General features: G+C 48.0%; 1 protein-coding gene across 1 annotated transcript in view; it reads left to right on the plus strand.

Moving 5' to 3' along the window:
- NPEPPS (aminopeptidase puromycin sensitive) overlaps positions 1-6,220 on the plus strand; it is a 52,200-nt gene extending 45,980 nt beyond the window's left edge. The window contains exons 16-21 of the mRNA XM_032791391.2: positions 277-419; positions 1,666-1,722; positions 2,247-2,354; positions 2,875-3,030; positions 3,137-3,184; positions 5,978-6,220. Coding sequence (XP_032647282.1) covers positions 277-419; positions 1,666-1,722; positions 2,247-2,354; positions 2,875-3,030; positions 3,137-3,184; positions 5,978-6,130 — 665 coding nt within the window. The 3' untranslated portion in view covers positions 6,131-6,220. The remainder of the gene's footprint in view (positions 1-276; positions 420-1,665; positions 1,723-2,246; positions 2,355-2,874; positions 3,031-3,136; positions 3,185-5,977) is intronic.
- Positions 6,221-21,602: the final 15,382 nt, after the last annotated feature.

A 21,602-nucleotide genomic window follows, 5' to 3' on the forward strand; every position in this document is an offset into this window, starting at 1 on the left:
TTGAGCCTAACTTCAGTTAGGCCAGATTACAGATCTAACTATTTGTGTCTAGCCTGCAAAATTTCCTTCTTATGAACCTCTACTCAAAAATCAGTGCACTCTCCAGCAGAACCAGGGGAGTGGAAAAAAACTAGCTTTTTTACACCGCTTACAAGGATGTGGGAGAGAAGACGATTGTGCATTTGTAGCCTGCCCTAATGGCTGTAGGTCATGAATGGAGCTGCTTAAATATTGTCCCAAATTAATTTTTCTCTCTTCCTTACCCTTGTTTATCAGGTCATCTGGATGCACTTCTGAGGGGCCTGGTTTTGGGAAAACTAGGAAAAGCTGGGCATAAGGCAACATTAGAAGAAGCACGACGTCGGTTTAAGGACCATATAGAAGGAAAACACATCCTGTCAGCTGACCTGAGAAGTCCTGTAGGTTACTGTGAACTCTACTTCCGAATGGAGTCAACCCCATTTCCACTCTGCCTCTTGTTCTGTACCAAACTCTTGTATTTACAGTGGCCAGAATTAGTCTGGGTCCCGTACTGCAGCGCTGTCTGACTAGGTTTTTGTCCCTAAATTAGGTTTGTACAGAGCAGATCTCGCTTTTTGTTTTTGGAATTTTGCTTCTCGCAAGTTTGCAGTCCTCCTCATTGCTTTGGAACTTATTAGTGAACTGATCCCCCTCCCCTTTGGCAAGCTAGCAAAAATCAGTATCACAGAATTAAGGTTGCTGTGCTCTATATTGAATTGTGGCTGGCTCCTAGTCAGTAATTCACAGTTTAATCCTTAAATTGCTGGCTTTCTCCAGGCAGCTGACTGAATGCTTATAGGTGTTTAGTCTCCTGAGGACTAAAATGCTTTATTTAACTGAAATAATTGGGCTTAACATAGGAGTGTTTGGATAAAATTCAGTGGTCTGTGAGGTGAGACCAGATGATCTAATGGTCCCATCTGGCCTTAAACTCTGTTAATCTTTGTATATATATCTGTCACCAGTGAGTTAATGTAGTTTAGGAAAACATTTACTCTTTCACTAGTATGCTATTTAGCTTGTCTAAGGGAAGTGCCACAAAACCCCTAATTATATCTATCACCAGATCAGGGGTTGAAAATCACATTGGTCTGAGGTCTGGGACTGACTAGATCAAAGGATTGGTAACAGTTTTAAGATCAGATATCTTGTGAATTACCAGAATCAGGAATGGCTTGTGCCTTATCCCACTGGAAATCACTTCACTGTCATTGCTTTCTTGTGACTGCCTCCTGGCACGGCTGTCCCATGTTTAATTTCCAACATGATTTTAGAAGCTAAAATCTCTCTCCCTTTTATAGTTAGGTTAAAGCTTGATGGTGTTTTTTAAAAATATTGATTTCTAGCTTTGAGGTGTCCTGAAGTGTGACTTGAAGCAGGAGGGCAAGGAGTAAGACACACCTTTAAAGTTCGCTGTCTTGTATGGATATTTTCAGGACCAGTAAACTTCTCCAAGATCTGGTCCCACCACTGATGAGAGAAATGTATTATTGCAGGTAGCTTATATTGTAAGAGAACTCGTATGGGTACTCTTGTGTATAATATCTTACCTATAGCCTCTTCATCCATGTTGCCATCTTTTCCTTTGTCTTTCCATTTCTAAAAGCCTGCTTTTCAAAGAACCTTCCTTGTGTTCTCTCTTAGGTATATGTAACCGTTTTGAAGCATGGAGATAGTGCTACTTTAGACACTATGCTAAAGGTGAGTGTGCTCTTGTCTTCCTGTCACCTCAAGATCTGCCCATTTATACAGCCAGGAACTAAATGTTCTTCCTCATGAACTGATCTCTGAGGCAGTTGGTCTGAAGCTAGTGTCGCTTCCATCTTCTGCAGGTGATGTGGAAACCAGTTTGCCACAGTATTGTTTGGTTACAAATAGTGTTAAGGTGCCATCTAGTGGGCTGCTATGCCTGTTTCCTTAAAACAATGTACCATTGCTCAGAGGCGTTTGGTGCCTGCTTGACCCTATGTAAACTAAGTGCTGAGTAGTCCAGTGCAGATTACCAGTTGGCTATGTGCCCCATTGCTGGGCAGATAATGTGGAGAGCTGTGGGAGTATTCATAGCTGTGTAGTACCACATGTCCACTTCAGAATCTCCTCTACTTGAATGCCAGCCATGCAACTCCAGTATATTGCGAATGATTTACCATACAGGGTAAGAATCCACATAACAATTGCTCCTAATCTGGGCTGTGTTTAACATTGCTTACTCTTGTTTCCCAAAGCTACACAAACAAGCAGATATGCAGGAGGAGAAGAACCGAATTGAGCGAGTCCTCGGAGCCATCTCTCAACCTGAACTGATCCAAAAAGTTCTGACCTTTGCACTTTCCGTAAGTTATCAGAGGGGTTGGTGCTTGTCTACCTCATGGGAACAGGGCTATTATAGAGCACCTTGAGGTGGTAGGATGGAAGGCTCTAGGGTAGGGTTAAGTATCAGAACTGCTTTTGAAAAGGACCCACCAACCTTTGGCCTTGTTGCCAAATCTTCTAGAGTTGTACGGTATCCCATGGTTAATGAGGCATAGACTTCTCAAGGCCCGAGTGTCAGGCCCAAGAGGAGTGTAGAAGGAAAGTGTGAAGGGGTGTCACCTGTCTTTGTATTTTAATGTTCAGCCCTAGACTGAGGCTCTCTGCCGTCTGTCCACAGGGTTAGTCATTCTCCTGTTTAACTAGTGTCAGCTCTTCCTCATAGATTGCCTTCTTGTTCTCTACCTTAAAAAGCCAAAAGGTGTACAGCCTGGGAGAACAGAAGCTGATAGATGCTGCCTCTGAAAAGTGCCTTGGGAAATAAAGTAAATGGTCTGTTTCTGAGGACACTGGCTTGAATGTTTGCTTCCTCCTTGTTTGCAGGAAGAGGTACGTCCCCAGGATACCGTGTCTGTTATCGGTGGAGTGGCTGGAAGCAGCAAGCAGGGGAGAAGAGCTGCCTGGAAATTTGTAAAGGACAATTGGGAGGAACTTTATAATCGCTATCAGGGTGGATTCTTAATATCCAGACTAATAAAGGTGTGTGCAGTTGCCTGGAAACTTTGGGCATGTTGTTAATAACATCTAGACGGTTCTAATTAAAATGGTTCTCGGCTTAAAAATAAATATTCTTATCTCTTTTCAGCTATCAGTGGATGGATTTGCAATTGATAAAATGGCTGCAGAGGTTAAGGTAAGACATAACGAAAGAGTGACCAGCTTTCTTTGACACTCACAGGAGTAGGGGACATTTTTTTCTTGACTCTGGCTGTGATTTTGGCCAGGGCACTTAACCTCTGTCTCTCAGGCCTTGTCAACATGAGAAAGTTTCACTGGTTTAAGTAAATTGGTTTTTAACGTGATTTAGTTGAACCACTGCAACCCCCCTGTGTGGACGCTTACTTTAGCTTCGTTTAATCTGATGCCTATTCAGGTCAAAATAAACTGCCATAAAACCTTGTTTGAACTAGAATAAGTGTCCATGTAGCTTTTTGCACGGGTTTAACTAAATTGATTTAAAATCATCCCATTAGGTAAACTGGTGCAACTTTTGTTATGTAGACTAGCCCTGTTTCCACCATTTGTAAACTGGAATTAAAACCTCCGTGTCAGAAGTGGTGGGGTGGTTAACTATCTAATGTTCATCTTTTCACGATGTAAAGTGCCACGTAAACTATAAAGCAAATTGATTATAGAGAGAGCTACTCTCCACTATCATTAAGGTGGAGAGTAGCTTACTGTTTAACAGCTGATTTTCCCAACTGGTCTAAAATTCACATATTTGGATTGTTTTGAAAATTCCTGTACCTCATGGGGATCCAGGATTAGTGGTCTAAATCTGAGGTCATTTGGCCTATGGGGTTCCCAAGATAAGGTTCTCTTAAAATAATCACGACATCAAAATGTTGTCACTTTTTTTTGTGCGTGTACCTGGGGCTCAAACTGATCTTGCTCTCTCAGGACTGATCTCAGCTAATGTCTCGCTCCCACTTTGTCTTTGGAAAAGCAATGTTAAAAAAGTTAGTCCAAGCTGGACAGCAGTGTGGTTTGAGCCAGTCATTTGCCAACATACAGCTACACTGGGGCAAGCCGGAGCGTTTGCAGACAGTCTGATGTCAGAGCAGATGACAAGCTTGGGCCATTTGAATCCGAGCAGCACCCATTCTCTGAGAGTTCAAGGCCTGTCCGTGGCAGCTTTCTGAAAATGTGTTGGGGACAATATTTGCTCTTTGCCTGCAGAGGCTCCTTCTGGAAAGAAATGTCAGATGTTAAAAACATGTCACATGGCCCTTTTTAAAACCTGTGTCGTCGTAGCCCAGTTGGTCCCAGGGTATCGGAGAGACGAGATCAGGGAGGTAATATTTTTTATTGGACCAACTTCTCTCACCAACAGAAATTGGTCCTCCTTTTTTTAGAACAGCTGTAGCAAACTTCATATGAGATTTTTTCTCCCACAAATGCTATAGAAGAATCTAACTGTTCACAAACTACTGTAAACATTTTAAAAATTACACTCCAAGCCAAAATACAGTTTGTGTAGACCTTTCTCATCCCTGTTAAAATGGAAATCCCTAGTGCAACCATAACAGGTGGGGCTATTGCCCCATCATAATCAGCAGATTCTCCATTTTTTGATGTCTTCAGATCAAGACTGACTGCCTTTCTGGAAGAAATACTTAAGCCAAACACAAACGATTGGGCTCAATATAGGGGTCCCAGGGTGAAATGTAAGGTCCTGTGTGATACAGGAGATCAGGCTAGATGATCTAATGGGCTCCTTGGTAGAATTTCAGGTTCAATCTTTAAATAATATTGCTGTCACACAGGGCCTGGAGCAGTGTTTAGTTTTGCAAATTGGGGTCATTTGGTCAACGGATTTCTCAGCTAGAGCTCCCTCCATAAGAAGCTGCTTTTAATACTCAGATTCTTCTAAAACCCAGAAGCATAGTAAGATTGTTTTGAAAATGGATGTGCCGGAGCGGGGCTGGGTTTGACTTGGGAGATGGGGGGAAGAACACTCAGTGAGATGAATGAGCCACGTCACACCTCTGCAGTTCCAGAACCCCTGTCCCCTACACAAAACTCAGCCACTTATCCCGAGAAGTGAACAGAGTATTTTGTGGTGCCGTTTCCGACATTATCGATACTGTCACCTTGCTCACTGATGTGCTAATTCTCAGTGGCTCTGCTAGTCAATAGAATGAGTTAGTGAGGTTCTGCTGTAGCGGGGAAGAGCTCACTAGTACGCAAAGGAATGGAGTGATTATTCATCCTTATTTCGACAGCATCCTCCGCTCTGTCCCTGTAGTCAGTCAGTTCTGAAATGCCAAGTGACAGTCTTTAATGGAGAGTTCTCTGGCTGGAATTATTTCCATGTGGTCAACTTCCAGTCTCCCAGGGAGTGGAGAGAAGGGCAGGTCTGCGTGCAGCAAAAATGTCTCAGGCCTTTGTGCTTTCAGCAGTGCCCCTTCTCTGGGACAGAGGCCCATTTAAAAGCAGCCTGTTAGCGAAGGTATTCGTAATCCTAAAGGACCTCGGGTGTAATTTAGTGTCTTCCAAGTACCTTAGTGACATTCACACCTTGGATTTGTCTCATTTGCTGCCCTCTCATGATGAGATGGCTGCTGGCTCTGGCTTCGTTTAAGCGCAGTTTGCTGTCACTGGTAGTCAGTACGTAGCAGTGGAAGGCTCTGTCTCAACCAGTTTGCAGAAATAACGCTGTGGATTTTCCCTGGCATTTTGCTGTTTCCCTGCTGTACCTGTGGTTACACAGGTAGCCTAGCAAACTAAGAACCCCATCTTCACTCACCCAGTTACACTCAGTGACGTCATTGTCTCTTCTCACACGAGTAAGGGCCCCAGGAGTGAGATACGTTGTTTTCGTAGAAATACTTTCTACTCAACTGGTGAATTTGACCATTTAAAAAAGCATATTTTTGTCTATGGGTGTTACCCCTGTATGGATGATTGTGTGTGTTTTATTCAGGCCTTCTTCGAGACTCACCCTGCTCCATCGGCAGAACGCACTGTCCAGCAGTGCTGTGAAAATATCCTGCTGAATGCAGCTTGGCTGAATCGGGACGCCGAGAGCATCCACCAATATCTTCTGCAGCGCAAAGCCCCGCCAGCCATGGTGTGAATCTGCACATGCGGCTGCTGCAGTCCTACTGCCTCGTCAGGGGGAGAGGGAGAAGCTACCCAACAGCTGGTTCATATGCCAAGAATTTGGAGTCTTTTCTCAAAGCAATGGGGATTGGACAATGAATGTAGTTAACCGGTTCCTGCTCACACTCCAGAATTAAATTCTATTAAAAAAAAATTATCAGCAATTCAGCAAAAAAAAAAGTCTGTAAATATGATAGTAATGAAATAGAGCATAACAAAACTGTGAAACTTCCTCAAGCCTTGTCAGTGGTTTAAAATATTTAACACCCCCTTCCTACACTCTTACTGACAGATGTTCTGTTTTTTTACATCCCCTAAAAAGGAAACCAGAGGCTCTGGGTCAATGGAATTTTGTGATGAGTCTGGGGCAGGAATGGGTTAACACCTCTGTGTAAGACAGAGACCTAAAAGACACTGTAGTGCGCGTTGTGTGGAACAGTTCACTATGAAAGGCAGGTAGCTGGTATAACATATTCTGAATCTGTGCATAAATTCCACTTGCGTGGTTTTTGGGAGATTATTTTCCTGCAACCTTCAATCAAATCCAAGGATAGTAGGTTCCCCCCACCCCATCCCTTCTGTGTCACCTCTTGGCAAAAAGAAAAATCTTCTGTTGCTCTTTGGTTTTTCTCCTTGGTTCCACTTGCTGATGTCCTTCTTAGAGAGAAAGGAATTGTTAAGGAAACATCTTTCCCAGCCACATTAAATAAGAGATCAATTCATGCAATAGTTTTTTCCTTATTAAATGCACCCTCAAAATGCATGTGAATGAAGAGCTAGAGTAGTGTGTGACTGGTTCCCCACGGGCACCGTTACTTGTTTAAAAGATCTAGCTTGTCCAGCCTCCTCGCAGCCATAGCCACACCTGCTTTTATTTTTGTTCCTTTGCTGTGATGTTGATGGTCATTTGATTCAGACGCCTTAAATTAGTGATAACTGGTGTGACTTAGATGAAGTCTAAGCTGTGTGCCATCACTGACTTCACCAAACGGCATGGCCTACTAATCACACACCACCACCTAATGACCGAACGTTTGAGTTTCTTTTTACAGGAATTCATATTTGGTGTGGCTTAACTGTGTTTCAGAAGGTCATCAGACTAACTGTCCGACTGCTTCCCTGAAATTTTTTGTGCTATTGTTTTAAAATAAAAAATTAAAACTGTTGGCGTTAATAAAAATGTCAATGTGAAATCAATGTCCTGCTTTTTGTGTTCTGTTCAATGCCCGAGGAGGCATGTGCTGCTTCAGATTAATCGTCGCAGCTTGGAAAGCTGCTTAAATGTCCATAGACGCTTTTGGTCATTTGTCCACTGTGGCTTTAACTGTCCAAAGGAGCACTTGTCCTTCCGCCTTTTTGTCCCTCCTGCAGCCATTGGTAGGGTATCGGGGTGGCTGAATGAGCTAACCACATGGAGATCAGAAAACCTGTATATCTTGTATAGCATTTTGCATATAGCCTGTATCCCAAACACGAAAGAACTAATAGCCGAGGGACAGAATTTACAAGGTGTAGACAAGGGAGAAGAGATTCCCAATCTCAACTGAAAACATGGAAAGTTGGGGTGGTAGGGATGCAGGAAGATGTTTAAAGTGGCAGGAGCTGCAGAGGATCTTTTGTACCAGCAGAGGTGAGATTATCTAGCAGTGCAGAGAAAGGGAAATAAAATAGAAACTAGTTGTATAATCACCGCTGGCGGAAGTCATCATGGGCTTTAAAAACCGAGGAGGGAGCTTGGAGCTGAATCCTGAAATGGAAAAGGAACCAGTAAAGGCGACAGAATTGGGTTAATGTGTGTGAGAAGGGGGCAGGGAGGAGAATTTTGCATAAGCTATAGGCAGGAAAGCTGGGATTTAAAGCTACAGAAGAATGCTCAAGGCACAGATTACTTGAGCAACAATGCTGAGTCAAGGCAGTGATGTACATGGGTAACAGGCAGCTTTATTGCGATTGCAGATGTGGGCTCTTGAGCATATAATGGTTGATCTGAAAAACGCCAGCATCCCTAGAGTATGGCTATATGGTCAGAAATGTGATTAAAATAGGCAGTCGGTTGGCTCCCTATGCCTTCTCCATCATAGCAACTTAATTTACTGACCAAAAAAAATATTTTTCGCCGTGTCAGGATTGCAGCGCCAGTGTAACTGCAGATGAGCAAGCTGGTTTCTCTTCTGTCTCTCGTGTGCTGACAAAATAACCTGCAACGTTCTCCTTCCAGTGTGAGTGGTGATGTATGAAGAGAAACAAATGCTGTTTGGGTTTGTGACACCAGATGCAGCTGCTAAGTTAAGACCATCTCATTTTGACTTGTAAACGAAGCATGTTTGATTTGCAAGTTATTGAGGTAGAACAACAAAAATAACTTTGTGGTCACTGTTCAGTTGGCTGACTAACAAATTGAAAGCCTGGGTCTTCTGGATCCAGGAGAATTGAGCTAGGTTGGATCCCGGATGAAGAGTAATCTCATTTCTTTTGTCCACATCCATCCAGTCATCCTGCAGCTTGGCACAAACTGGCAGCCTGTCTAAAGAGATCCAGGCCAGGAATAGTAGGAGTTGCTGCAGATCAGCCTTTTGGTGCCTTGGTGAAGCTTGACCTGAGGCTTGGGCGATGGACAACAGGAGTTTTGCAGGTTAGGAGTGAGGTGTGTTTTGCTACGCTGTGTGCAGCCCGTGGTTGGAACATCAGGGATGAGTATAGGTAACCTCCATGTCAGCTCATTAAACGGGCTCCACTGTGTTGTATTTGGAAGTTAAGCCCATGAAATATTACACAGAATTATTTGTTCTTTTTTCCATTCTAGTCTGTTTCATTCTTTATCCAACTACCTCCCTACTGAGATCTAAATTAGGCAGGAAGTAGGAGATGGACCACACTGGAAGCAGTAGTAAAAGCTTTCCTAGTTTGCTTCCATTCCATCCCATCACTGGCCTGGCAGCTGCGAAATACCCCTAGATCTATTCTCCCTGCAGGAACCTTGGTACTAGGCTGACTCACATCCCAAGGTTGTTTGTGGAAAAATCTAGATCAAATCCGTTATCCTCCCTCACTGAAACATGGGCTTTGGGGGTCTCGGCTGACAATCTGGGTATATTCTACGTGCCTATTAGGGCCTATAGATCCTGGTCGTGGCTGCATCCCTAAGAGCAAGTGAGAAGCAGTGTGTGACGTGCAAGAGTGGAACTCCTGGGTTGTAATCTTGGTGACTTTGACACTTCGGGTGAGCAATCTATGCCTCGTTTTACCCAGCCTTGGTTACAACACTTGCCCCCTAAGCAGGCTGAGGTTTGGGTTCATCTTAAACGCTAAGATGCTGTCGTGAAAGATTCCTTACCCCTTTCCCATGTTCCTCTCCATACTGGAGTGAAGGGCTATAGAAATGGCGCGCCGGTGCCTCAGCCTCAGGGACTCTGCTGTTGGTTTCTGCCCCAGACTGGTTGTGCAGTAACTGCAACCATACACATCCTATGTGGAATGTCCCTTTAAAGGCGCAGCAGCTTTGCATGTGCTAGAAGGCAGGTGGGCTTTGCTAAGATCCATGATCGAAACAGCCCCACTTGGAAATGGTGCTCCTGAGTCCCTCTTTGCTTTTCTGACAGCTGTGCCAAAGCTGCTCACTTGAATCCCCGTCAACCGAGGTGCTGTGTAAGTTTGGCACAGATGCTGCTCCTACCACAGAGCTCACTTCCTGCTCTGCGCAAAGGAAGGCGGGGCTTCCCTGAGCACAAAGCATCAAAGTAATAGAAATGTGCTGGGTGCTTTTCTTTGGGTGGAAGGTTTAACAGTCTGATTTCTCTACACTTAAGGCTACCGGGACCTAGGAAAGTTAAATCATATTTTAAAATAAATTCCCTTGCTTATGCCATAACCCCCCAACTTAATCATTAAAACTCAGCTTTTAAAAAACACAGACCTCAAACTCTTTCCTTCCTACGGTTTGTTCGCTTTTGCCATTTTCTCAGCTTGGACCATGAAAGTAGCCTAGTTTCAACTTACCTACAGTCCTACTCAATTTCCTTTTCAAGCTCTCATCCACCTGCACTTCCATACCTGGACTGCAAATGCTGTAGAGGAAGATTTTGGTTTTGACTCTCCACTGGCATTTTTAAAATGTCATTGAAATACTTACATTGGTTTTAAGTTTTATGTAAACTTTTTACAGAAATGGAGAGGTTGCCTATGACTTGAATTTTTGTTTACTTGAAATCCACTGATGTTTTTCTACTCAGTACGTCATATCCTATCAATTCTGCAGCGGCGGCTCGAGGCGCCAACACTCCAAGCAAGCCACGGGGAGGTGCCCTGCCAGGGCGGCAGTCAGGCAGCCTTCGGCAGCTTGTGTGCGGGAGGTCCCTGGTCCTGCAGATTCGGTGGTGATTCGGCGGTAGGTTCGCCGAAGCCACAGGACTGGCGGACCTCCTGCAGACACGTTGCCAAAGCCACGGGACTGGAGATCTCCCACAGGCGCGTCGCCAAATCCATAGGACCGGGGACCTCCCGCAGGTATGCCGCCGAATGCAGCCTGCCTGCTGTGCTTAGGGTGGCAAAAAAGCTAGGGCCGCCCCTGCAATTCTGCTAGCTCGTCTGAAGCAGATAGACATGAGCAGGCCTCAAACTCTAGATGCAAACTTCTAGTTGGTCCTGTCTGGGAAAGGATGCCAACTATATCCTTCATTTTAGCCTCTAGGACCGATTGGAATGCAGCCAGTCTTGGTTGTGATCGGGAATTATGATCACCTGACAGTTTGATAGCCCATGTGAAGTAACTTGATCAATCCAATTTGGAGTGAGCAGGCATCTGTATGATTAAAAAATACTGTGCTTGTTAGCCAAAGTCTGAGCTCTTGGGAGTAGTCGTCATGGCTGGTACCAGTAAGAAGCTTGCGCTACTGTGGCTAGGGCTATCAACCCAGCTCCTTTCAAAAAGGTTAAATTCAGTTTTAAAGTAGATTTTTAAGTGTTCGAGCCTTTTGACAAGGAGCTTGACTTTTTGAGCAATGTCCCAGTCTCTAAATCTTACACAATGTGTAGTCCCTGCAGGCAGCTGGGTAATCATTACATGAACATCCTACTGTTCATCTATCTGAAAGACTTTTCACTAGTTAACAAAATCTGCCTTAGTCCCTGAGAAAACTCCCGCCACTGAACTCTGTGGAAAGTGGGGAATACATTAGCTACCCCAATTTATTCCTTGCATCCCCCAGGCTCAGAACTATTCTAGTGACAGTCCGGTAAAGGCAGGGTTGTGGGTAGCCTGAGTCTAGTTCAGTTCCCTTGACGCGAGGCTGGGGGCCAGGCACGGGGAAAGGATGCTGCAGCTCTTCTAGCCACAAGCATGTGAGAGCGACCATCATTCTGCTCCGAGGGTGCACAGGATCGTAAAGCACAGGCAATGCAACGCTGCTCGGGCACTAGACACAGCATTAGGCAGAGCAGTGGGCAGCGGGCTGGCTCAGAAGGGATGTTTGTCCTCACCTAGCTGTGTTCCTAGTGCTGGGTTAGGCTGAAGCCAAAGGATCTGTTCATTCAAGTGAAGCCGCAATTGCATGAAAATGCAGCTGTGCAGGTGCAGTCTCCAAGCTGCTCTGTCGCCCCGGAGGGTGACGATGTGCTGCTCTCCCAGGGGCTACGCTCACTGCTTTGGTTTATGCTAAGCACCAGGCCCAGGGCCTCAAAGGGATTAGGTGCTTCAGTGGGTACGTCTACACTGCCAGCTGACCTGGGCTGCTGGAGGTTGTGGCAGGGCAGATGTTCCTGCTGTGCTGGAGGCCAGGGTCTGAACCCAGCAAGGGGGGGTGTCTCGGATCCCAAGCTCCACCCAGTAGCGCAAGCCCCAGCCAGTCGAGCAGGGCTCTGGGACTTGCTGCCATGGGTCTTTGTTTGCAGTGGAGAGGTACCCATGGTCCGTCTGAGCTCAGCAGCCTCTGGCAGTTTGGAGCTGACTCCGGTAGCTGCTGAATGTCCCCTGGCCTGCCACGGAAGTGCCTCCTCGCCCTGCACTGGAGTAAAACACCTTGGGCCGCTTCATTAAGGGCAAGTGAGAGCGAAGGAAAAAGGTGATCATCTACCTGCTGCTTAAACTCCTCCAGCCGGGGAAGGACAAACCTGCTCTGTTCTCCTTTCAGCGGGTGGGGAAATCCCAGGGCACAGCCTGACCCCACCGTACTGCTGATCCTGTTTGTCACAGGGCTGGGCTGACTCCAAAAGCTTGTCTACACTTGCGTGTTAATTCTGCTTCAGGGAGGGTGGGGGGACCCAAGCCTAAGAGACCACCGGGCGTTACAGGAAGTAGTGCCGGTAGGTCAATAGGTGGCGCTATTTTCCTCTGCCTCAGCCCTGCCATTTTACAAGGTTTAATGGTTGGGAGACGCTCTCCTTTCAATGAGACACAGACGGGAACTCTGACTCATATGTGGGTCTTAAAAATTCCCTGGAGCTTTTCACTAGTGTGGTGTTCAGCGGTGGAGTCCTGCTGTAGTCCAGTTTGGGGTAATTACATCCCCCCACCCTAAATTCCACCCCCATTCTCAACTAGCTCTGGTATTCTCCTTCACTTCCTGTCCTAAACTCAGGTAATATACCTTTGCCTGGTTGAACGCTTGGTGCGTTCCACCCCAGAAGTGGCTGCGTTTCTGGCTATGCCTACGTTTGCTTCCTTGCTCTTGCACCTTCTTCAACGGCGGCTGTGAGTGTAGACACAGCTCCAAGTGTCTGACCAGCATTTTCATTCCTGTCCAACCCTTGTTTGTACTTCAGGAGCATGTAAGGGCCTCACCTGCGATCAGGGCACTCAGGCATGCTACAGCGAGCTAGGAAGAGACAGTCCCTGCTCCCCGGAGCTTGCAATCTGTGGCACTGGACTGTCAAAGGAGCAGCCAAATCCCACTGAATTTCAGTCCATGTCATTTAAGAGCATAGCCAAAAAGGTGGCAGGGGAAGGGACTTTCTCACAATTACACATTGGAGCAGTGCCGGAGCCAAGAACAGACCCTATCTCTCCTGCCACGTACACTGCCTGCCCTCTCCACTCCACCACTCTGCCGCCTTTAAGCTGAGCCTTCAAAGCTGTACCAATGTTCAGCGTCGCAATGAAGCTTGCCCCTTTTACAGCTAGGGCAACTGAGGCACCGAGCAGTTAAGTGACTCATTCAAGGTCACGTGCTGAGCTACAGTTGGCAGAAAAACCCAGCACTCCCCCCACCCCCAGGCATCTGCCCTAACCATTGAACTGTGCTCCCGGAGTTAGGAATAGCACTGAGGAGGCCTGGGATTCCCAGTTCTCGCTCGAACCCCTCCACCCCGATGGAAGTATTGTGTCCCCAGAGTACCTGTGACTGGGCTGAGCGTTGGTTTAAAGGTCAGCTGTTTATCTGGAGGGGGATTCCAGGATTCCCCTCCCTGATTCAGCTAGTTCAGTGTCTGAAAACAGGCTGATACAAGTCCATTGCACCACAAACGTGGAGCACACCATTTATGGCAGTGAAAAACAGGAGCGTGCATCCATCACAAGAGAACAGCCCCAGCTGCAGTCAGGCCAATCAGAGCCGATGCTGCAATCTCAGTTCTCTGCTCGAGCCTGATTTTACATTAGGTTCCAGTGCTTTGATTTGTACGGGGAGCTTTAGCCCCTCGCTCCTTGGCTGTCCTGCAGGAGCACACCGAGGGATGTGTCGAGCTCTGCATAACACCGAGTTTCATAAAACTCCAGCCATGCATGCCGAAGGGTTGGCGTTTTTCACACGTGCCCTAATGCCCGTGCTTAGACAGAGCCAGGCCACCCTGTGGTCAAACCCAGCAGCTGAGGCCGTTTCGGGTGGCACCAACCTGCAAGTTATTGGCACTGTGATTTCAACCCCAAACGGTGCTGTTTGAGCTGTTTCACTTCAGCCATTTGCCTGGCTAGCAAAGGGACCCCAGAGAGGAGGCTCCTTCCCCCGAATAACATCTCACAGCCGTTTCGTGAGTCGAGCTGCAAATAGGAAGTGGTCTTAGCCAGTGTAGCTGTGAATTCCGCACAACCCTCTACCCATTCCCGGGGCCCTGTCTGATGATCTCAAAGCACTTTACGGGCATGAACTCTGCCTCCTAACATTTGGACCAAGGCTTAGCCCTGAGCGTATGTCATCAAGACAGAGTTAACCTGGGTCTGGGCACCTAGCTTAGCGCATGCAAATCTCCTGGGTCCGAGTGCTGCTCTGCTGTGAGCACCTTGGCTCAGCCTGCTGGGATGAGGGTCTCTCAGGTGGCCCCGCTGCTCATGGGCTGCGTCGACATGCAGCAGACCATGGGGAAGATGGGGCTGAATCACTGAAGTGGTGCCTATAAACTGGGGGGAGCCTTCTGGTGCAGAATACAGCCATGAGGGAACTGTGCAAAGGCTCCGGAAGACAACGCACCCGAGATAAGTAACTGGGGTTATAGCCTGTGTCCACACTGAGGTGGGTGACAGCCTGAGTTAAAGCAGAACCTGAGCGCTGACCTACACCCCTAGCTGGGCAAGCCAGCCTGCCTTCAGAGCACCTCCATATTCAGCTCAGTTTTTCTGTGTGTGGACCTGGGTTAACGCTGCGGCAGAGTAGCCAGGCCCTGTTTTACAGATGGAGCCTGAGGCAGAGAGAGGCACGGGGACATCCATTAGGTAAGCGGCAAAGCTTAGGCTAGACCCAGAGGTCCCAATTCCTGGCCCTTCTCTTTTATTTCCTCCCTTTTGACTACATTAAGCTCAGCTCCACTCACCAGCTGCACGTAATACAGTCCATATGGGCCAGGGGCCAATGGATACTCCCTGTGATGCACATACCCTCGCTGTAAGACAGCCTCCTTTCCGCTATTGCTAGACTCATCTCCCGGACTGAGGCTGTTGCTATGGGCACTTGAGATTGCTCTGCCATGTATGAGCTGGCGAGGTCATTAGTCCCCCGTCTGCCGGGCAATAGTTACTTCGGAGACTCACCCTGAAGTACAGCAGGACTGGAAGTCCGTGGCGTTGTCTGGAGGACCAGAGGCTCCCCTTCCTCTCAATTTCACCGGACATGGGATTCTTCCTTTCCAGGGCTAAACCACTGGGCAGTGTTACTGGGAGGCTGTCAAATGGCTTCCATGGTCCACCCCAGAGGGAGGTTCACATTTCAACATTGGCTGAGCAATCCCTGTGCAGCACTACTCAGCTGTTAAACAGCCCCCGTGTTCCACTCCAGAAGTGGCTGCATTTCAGCGCTCGGCGAGCAATCCCGGCGCAGTGTTGCTCTTAAACACTTCCTGCGTTCTGCCTCAGAAGTGGTTGCCCTTCACTGGTGAGGTGAGTGATACCATATTGATTTGTTACAGTTTAAAAGCACTCTGGGATTCTTCAGGATGAAATGGCAGGTAACGTTAGTCCTCAAGAACAACCTGTGGGACAGCACTTGAAGATGACTTGGGTGCTTCAGCCTGGAGCGGAAATGAGTGGCCTGTTTCCTTAGCGGCAGCTCACGGAAGCAACGCACACAAAGGCCCCAGAGCTGGGACTGCTGTATGTGTCTGGCTGCAACTCCGGGTGCGGATGTGGCTTTTGGCCCAGAGAATGAGAGGGCCCATTAGAGACAGCAGCTGGGAGTGGAAAGGGGTCTTTGGGAGTGGGTGAGGCCATTAGAAGGGACAATTGGATATGGTGATCGGCAGGGCAGGCGGTTGGGAGTGAGTGGGGCCAGCTGGACATGGCAGTTAAGAGGAATTACTCCACACAACGCACTGTCAACCTGTGGAACTCAATGCCAAGCGATGTAAAGGCCAAAAGTATAACAGTACAAAAAAGAATTAGATGAGTTCATGGAGGATAGATCCATCAATGGCAATTAGGGTTGCAAGCCCATGCTCTGGGTGTCCCTAAGCCTCTGACTGCCGGAAACTGGGACGGGATGAATCACTTGATAAATTGCTCTGTTTCTGTTCATTCCCTGTGAAGCATCTGGCACCAGCCACTGTGGCAAGACAGGATACTGGGTGAGATGGACTATTGGCCTGACAAGTATGGCCATTCTTAATTCAGAACTGGAGGTGTGAGATGAGAATGGCAGGTGGAATTTGGTGGTTGAGAAGACGGCACTGTTCTTTTAAGGTCCGTCAGCCATGCTGCTCAGGGTCAACTCAGATGGCAAAGAAAACCTGGTTCTGGGGTGCTGGTATTGTTAGCTTTTAGGGACAGTGTCCCAAGTTCACAACTTCACAGATCACAAGGCCGGAAGGGATCATCGTCCGACCTGCTATATTAAAATACAGGTGGAGGCCTCCCTTGAATTACTTCCTGTTTGAACCAGAGCAGATCTAGAAAAACCTCCAGTCTTGCTTTGCTGCTGAGGCTGCCCTAGGGGAAATGTTTAAGTTCTAAGAGGAGGAGCTGGGGCTCATCAGAAGCAACGAGCAAGGCAGAGGAGCCACTTTTCCAGCCAGCAGCTACTGCAATAGAGGAATCCACAGGGAGGAAAGCAAACAGGGCCCTTGTAGCAGCCTGTATCAGGAGCATCATAGATTGAACAAGGCCAATGGCAAAGGTACTTTGGGAAGCTGCTCGCACTCAGTAGACAGGCTTGTGTCTGTCTAATCCATGCAGTGAACCATCAAAAGAACAATGTTAAAGACTCAAAAGCTGGATTCTCCTAGCTGGCTGTGCACAGCTGGGTTCCTGCCACCTTAGTAAATGGGGTGGGGGTTGAGTTGACATGGGATATTTTAGGGAAGGGGTCCTCAGCGTATCCCACTCTGGGAACTCTCTCCCACTTAGTAATGCGGGAAAGGCTGAGAGGTTGCAACCCCCAGGAGCCCGCTAGCGGAGGTCAGTACACGGGCTGGTTGGGAATTTTTCTACATACTGTTTTTTCATTGAAACACGTCAATTCATCAAAACCGTTCGCCAGACAGTACGGGGCTTGATGAATTCCCGACTGGAGAAACAACATGGAGAAATGAAGGTCTGAAATTGTCAAAGTGTTTTATTTGGACCCTGTTTGAAATGAAAAATTCCAGTTTCCCGGTTCTGAATCCCCCTTTTCAGTTTTGAAACTGCAGCTAATGAGGCTGAAAAGAAGGCTGAAAAATAGGATGAAAAAGCCTAAATTTAAACAAAACATTTTGAATGATCCAAAACAAACAAAAACTCCATCTTCAGTGGGCAAATATTTTTGACACTTCATCCCGATTCAAGACAGGAAATTTCAAACTCTTGAAAATATTTGTGGGATGGCAAAACCGATCCCTGCCAAGCTCTAGCAGCTACTGAGGAACAAGAAACTCCCTGTCACCAGGGTCAGTGTGTGCTGCCCATCGACAATATCCCCAAGCTCAGGGCTGACCAGTTCATTTTTACATTCTACCAGTGCACCCATCTGCCAGGGTCAATCATTTAGCAAGGGGCAAGTTATCCAGCGGTTAGAGCGAGGCACTGGGAACCCAGGACTCCTGGGTTCTATTTCTGGCCCTATGTGATCTTAGACTCACTGTGCCTCAGTGTCCCCACCTGTAAAATTAGCCGAGCAAGCCCTGTTGTGAAAGGCTTAATGGCTTGAGAAGGTGATTTGGAGGTCTATGCAACAGCTTTTAAACATACACACTCCCTGGATCCCCAGGTTCATATCTTGAAAGAGTCAACAGTCTTTCAACCTTCACAGAGAGAGAAATTGAATTCCATGGAGTTTATTGTGCGTGGGACCTTAAGAGGAGACCTTGCAAGCTGAGACCTGATCTGCTGCATATTGACATAAAGATCCCAGGGCTCTTTTCAGAGGAGTAGATTCCGCCCCGGTATCAACTAAACTTTTTCCTCTCTCTCTTAGCCTCCTCTCCAGAGGTGGCTGCATTTCAGTGGCACATAGTTCTTAAAATGCTTCCCGTTCCCAGAGAGACTGACATATGTGTATGAAGTATGGTCAATTACAGGGCCCGAATTTCATGTCAGACCAGCAGAGTCGTGTCTCATTCTGGCTGCAGCAGAAAGGACCTAATATACATCTGCCAAAAGAGACTGGACTTTCCTTCTCATCTTCCTTCTTGTGTGAGCAATTAAGCTTGTTTTATCCCCTCTCTGTTATTAGCCTTGGGGTGCTTCCTAACTATAGCAAGAGAGAATCAGTTGGAACATATCTAGCTAACTTCCCCCTCTCCACACAGCATTTGTATTTAATACCACAGCAGAGCCTGACTGTGTTACTAATTACTCTTTCTCCTGCAGAATAAGCCAGCAAGAGACCTTCTTCACCTTGATTTAATTATTCAGCTGTGCCTTTGTTCCCCTTTTTTCCTTTTCTGACAGTTTTTATTTTCCACCAGTGCATCTTGCAAGTTTCACTCAGGCCTTGTCTACACACAGAATGCAGCTTTACTTCTACAAAGGTGCTTTATACTGGGATAGCTATTCCTGTATCGCTCCAGTGGTCACAGGCACCTTTCTGCCAGCATAGTCCATGCTAGGGATTGTACTGGTACAACTATTTCTATACAATCACCACCGCTCGAACTGAAACATGTATATGATACCAGTACAAAACCTGGCTGTGGCCCAGGCTGCATGATTATGATTTACCACTTCTATTGTGGGAGCACCTCGGAGCCCCAGTCCGGGACAAGGACCCCAGTGAGCTAGGTGACCACAGACCAAAAAGAAGCCCCAATTCGATCAGTCAAAGTCTGCCTTAATTTCTGCCTTGCCTTCAGAGCAGTTTTTAAGATAACTAGTCTGGAAATTCTGTCAAGCCCAAAGCCTCTTTGGAAGATGGGATCCTCCAAGGGGTTTATTTTCTGGTTCTTTGGGCTTGTGGCACGTACTTGGGGGAAGGGGGGCAGCCCTTAGCTTCCCAGAGGCCAGCAATGAAGGAGCAGTAACTGCTTTCAGCTCTGTGACTACAGCATTAAATTTGTTTGATACTTGGGAGATAGCCCATGACACATCATCTCAGGTGTTAGCCCGGGCTTTCCCGCAGACTGGGTGAACCCTGAGGCTCTGATGCTGTCACAGGTGTAGAGAGGACATGAGACGTGACACTACTGGGAGGACACTGCTCAGGTGGACAGGTCAAGAGAGAATACTATGCACTATGCGATTTCAGGCAAGTTGCTTCATGTGCTCATTGCATGAGTCAGCCCCCAGCCCCCGATATGGGGATAAGGAGAGCGTGGAGGGTGAATTATTTCATGTTTATAAAACATGTTGAAAATGTGAAGCACCGTAGGTCAGCCTGCACCTGAGCTACTCCACCCTGTTTTACTGGGAAGAGGCCACAGAGGTAATTATTCCTTGCTCCTTAGCTTGTATTTCCACCAGGACAGCTGTCACTATCAGCCACAAGGGACAATGGTGTGATCTAGCTGGCAAACTCCTCTAATCCCACCAATACCCCCGTGTTCTTTATCCATGCTGAACCATTAGATATAGCCACAGACAATGCTGGAGGGAAGTCTGCTGCATTCACACCATTCTCTTATCTCTTCCGTTGTATACCTACACTGTTTAAAGTGCCCTCTGAACAGGGGAGGGCTGAAGATGTCCTAAAACCCCCCTCGGCTCCCCCAGAAAGCTTTCAAAGAGAAGTGTCCTACCTCCAGCCCTTCCCTTCATGGTGGTTTTAATCGTCCCTAGGAAGGACTTTATTACCCAGTTAGCCTCAAACCCTTTTAGTCCATTTCCCAGAGTCCCTAGAGCCCGACTATCTCCTCACAGTCACAGCACCTTCCCCTGCAAGTTGATCTCAAAGCACTTTCCAAAGGCGGTTAGCATCATTATCCTCATTTTACATATGGGAAAACTAAGGCCTGGCAGGGATAGCAGAGCCAGGAATAGACCCCAGTCTGCTGTGTCCCAGCAGTGCTCCACCCACTAGCCCGTACTATCTCCAGAGATCCATTTAGTTCAGCAACAGGTCTCCAAGAGTGGACTGTACCTACCAGATGTTTCAAAGGAATGTATGAGAAACACTGTGATGGACAATGACAGGCAACTTACCAATGGCAGGGTCTCCTTAACCCCAAGCAGTGAGTGGCTGACTAATGCTATACACCAGCCATTACAGACCTTGCTCCTATTGACCCAGACCAATGACCTTGAGCTGCAGCCCCAACTGAAAAGGAGAGTATCCACAGCTATGTTAGCATGATAGTTACATATGGGCTAGAAATCCTCTTGCTTTAGAGCATGTACCAGCCAGTAGCTGCCTGAGCTTAGGAAGAAACTTCCCTCATGGGCAGAGGATTCCAGAATTGTCCATTATGAGTTTCTTCCACCTTCCTCTGAAGCTCCGGTACTCGGTGAAAACATTATCTAAAAGTTGATCTGATCCCATAGCAAGTCCTACATTTCTAAAACCACAATCCCCTCCAGACACAGTGCTATTTCTTCTGATTTAGAACAGGGCCTCAGTCATTCCCCTATAGTACAGTCCCAGCCCCTAGAACCCACTCGTTTCACATCCTTTCATATGGCCCCAGCTCCCATCCCTTGTAATCCCAGCCACATATAGCTTCCTTTATGGCCTCACCCCAGCAGCCCTTTGCACTGATGGCCCAACCCCCTCTAACCTCCCAGCAGCCCCTGGCCCTGATGGCCCAATCCCCCTCTAGGTCCCCAGCAGCCCCTGATAGCCCCACCCCCTCTAGCCCCGATAGGTCCCACCCCTCTCTAACCCCCCAGCAGCCCCTGGCCCTGATAATCCCCCCACCCAAGTCCCCTGATGGCCAACACCCCTCTAGGACCCCAGCAGCCCCTGATGGTCTCACCCCCTCTAACCCCTGGCCTGATAAGCCCCAAGCAGCCCCTGGCCCTGATAAGTCCCCCCCACTGGTCCCTCCCCCAGCAGCCCCCTGATGGCCCAACCCCCTTGTAGCCCCCGCAGCCCCTGTGGTCTCAACCTCTAACCCTGGCGTAGCCCCATGCGCCTGATAAGTCCCTCCCACTTCCTCCCCAGAGCCCGCCTGATGGCCCAACCCTTTAGCCACCCAGCAGCCTGATACGGCCACCATACTCTAACAGCAGCATTGAGGTCCACCCCTCTAGCCCTGACGCTGAAAGTCCCCATCTAAGTCCCTGATGGCCAACCCCCTTTAGCCCAGCAGCTGATAGGCCATCCTCTTAATCCCCAGCCAGCCACCTGATGGTCCAAGCCCTCTGTACGGCCATGGCCTGATAAGCCCCTGAGCTGGCTCCAGCCCCCTTTAGCCCTCAGCAGCCCCTGGCTCGATAGGCCCGCCCCCTCTAGCCCTGGCCCTGAATAGGCGCCCCCGCGGCCATTGATAGCGCCTCCCTCAGGAACTTATCGGCCCGGCCTCTCCATCCGCTTCTCTGGCCGCCCTGCTCCGCCGCGACCAAACGGGCCAAATCGGCGCGCTGCGCCGGAGACTGGCCTCAGCCAATGGCCGCCGGCCAGGCGTCCGGCGCACGGCTGCTGAGCCCAATGAGCGCGCGCGTGCTGGGCGCTGCAAGCCAA

This window comes from Chelonoidis abingdonii, chromosome 21 (assembly GCF_003597395.2).
Source record: "Chelonoidis abingdonii isolate Lonesome George chromosome 21, CheloAbing_2.0, whole genome shotgun sequence".
NCBI classification, from domain to species: Eukaryota; Metazoa; Chordata; order Testudines; family Testudinidae; genus Chelonoidis; species Chelonoidis abingdonii.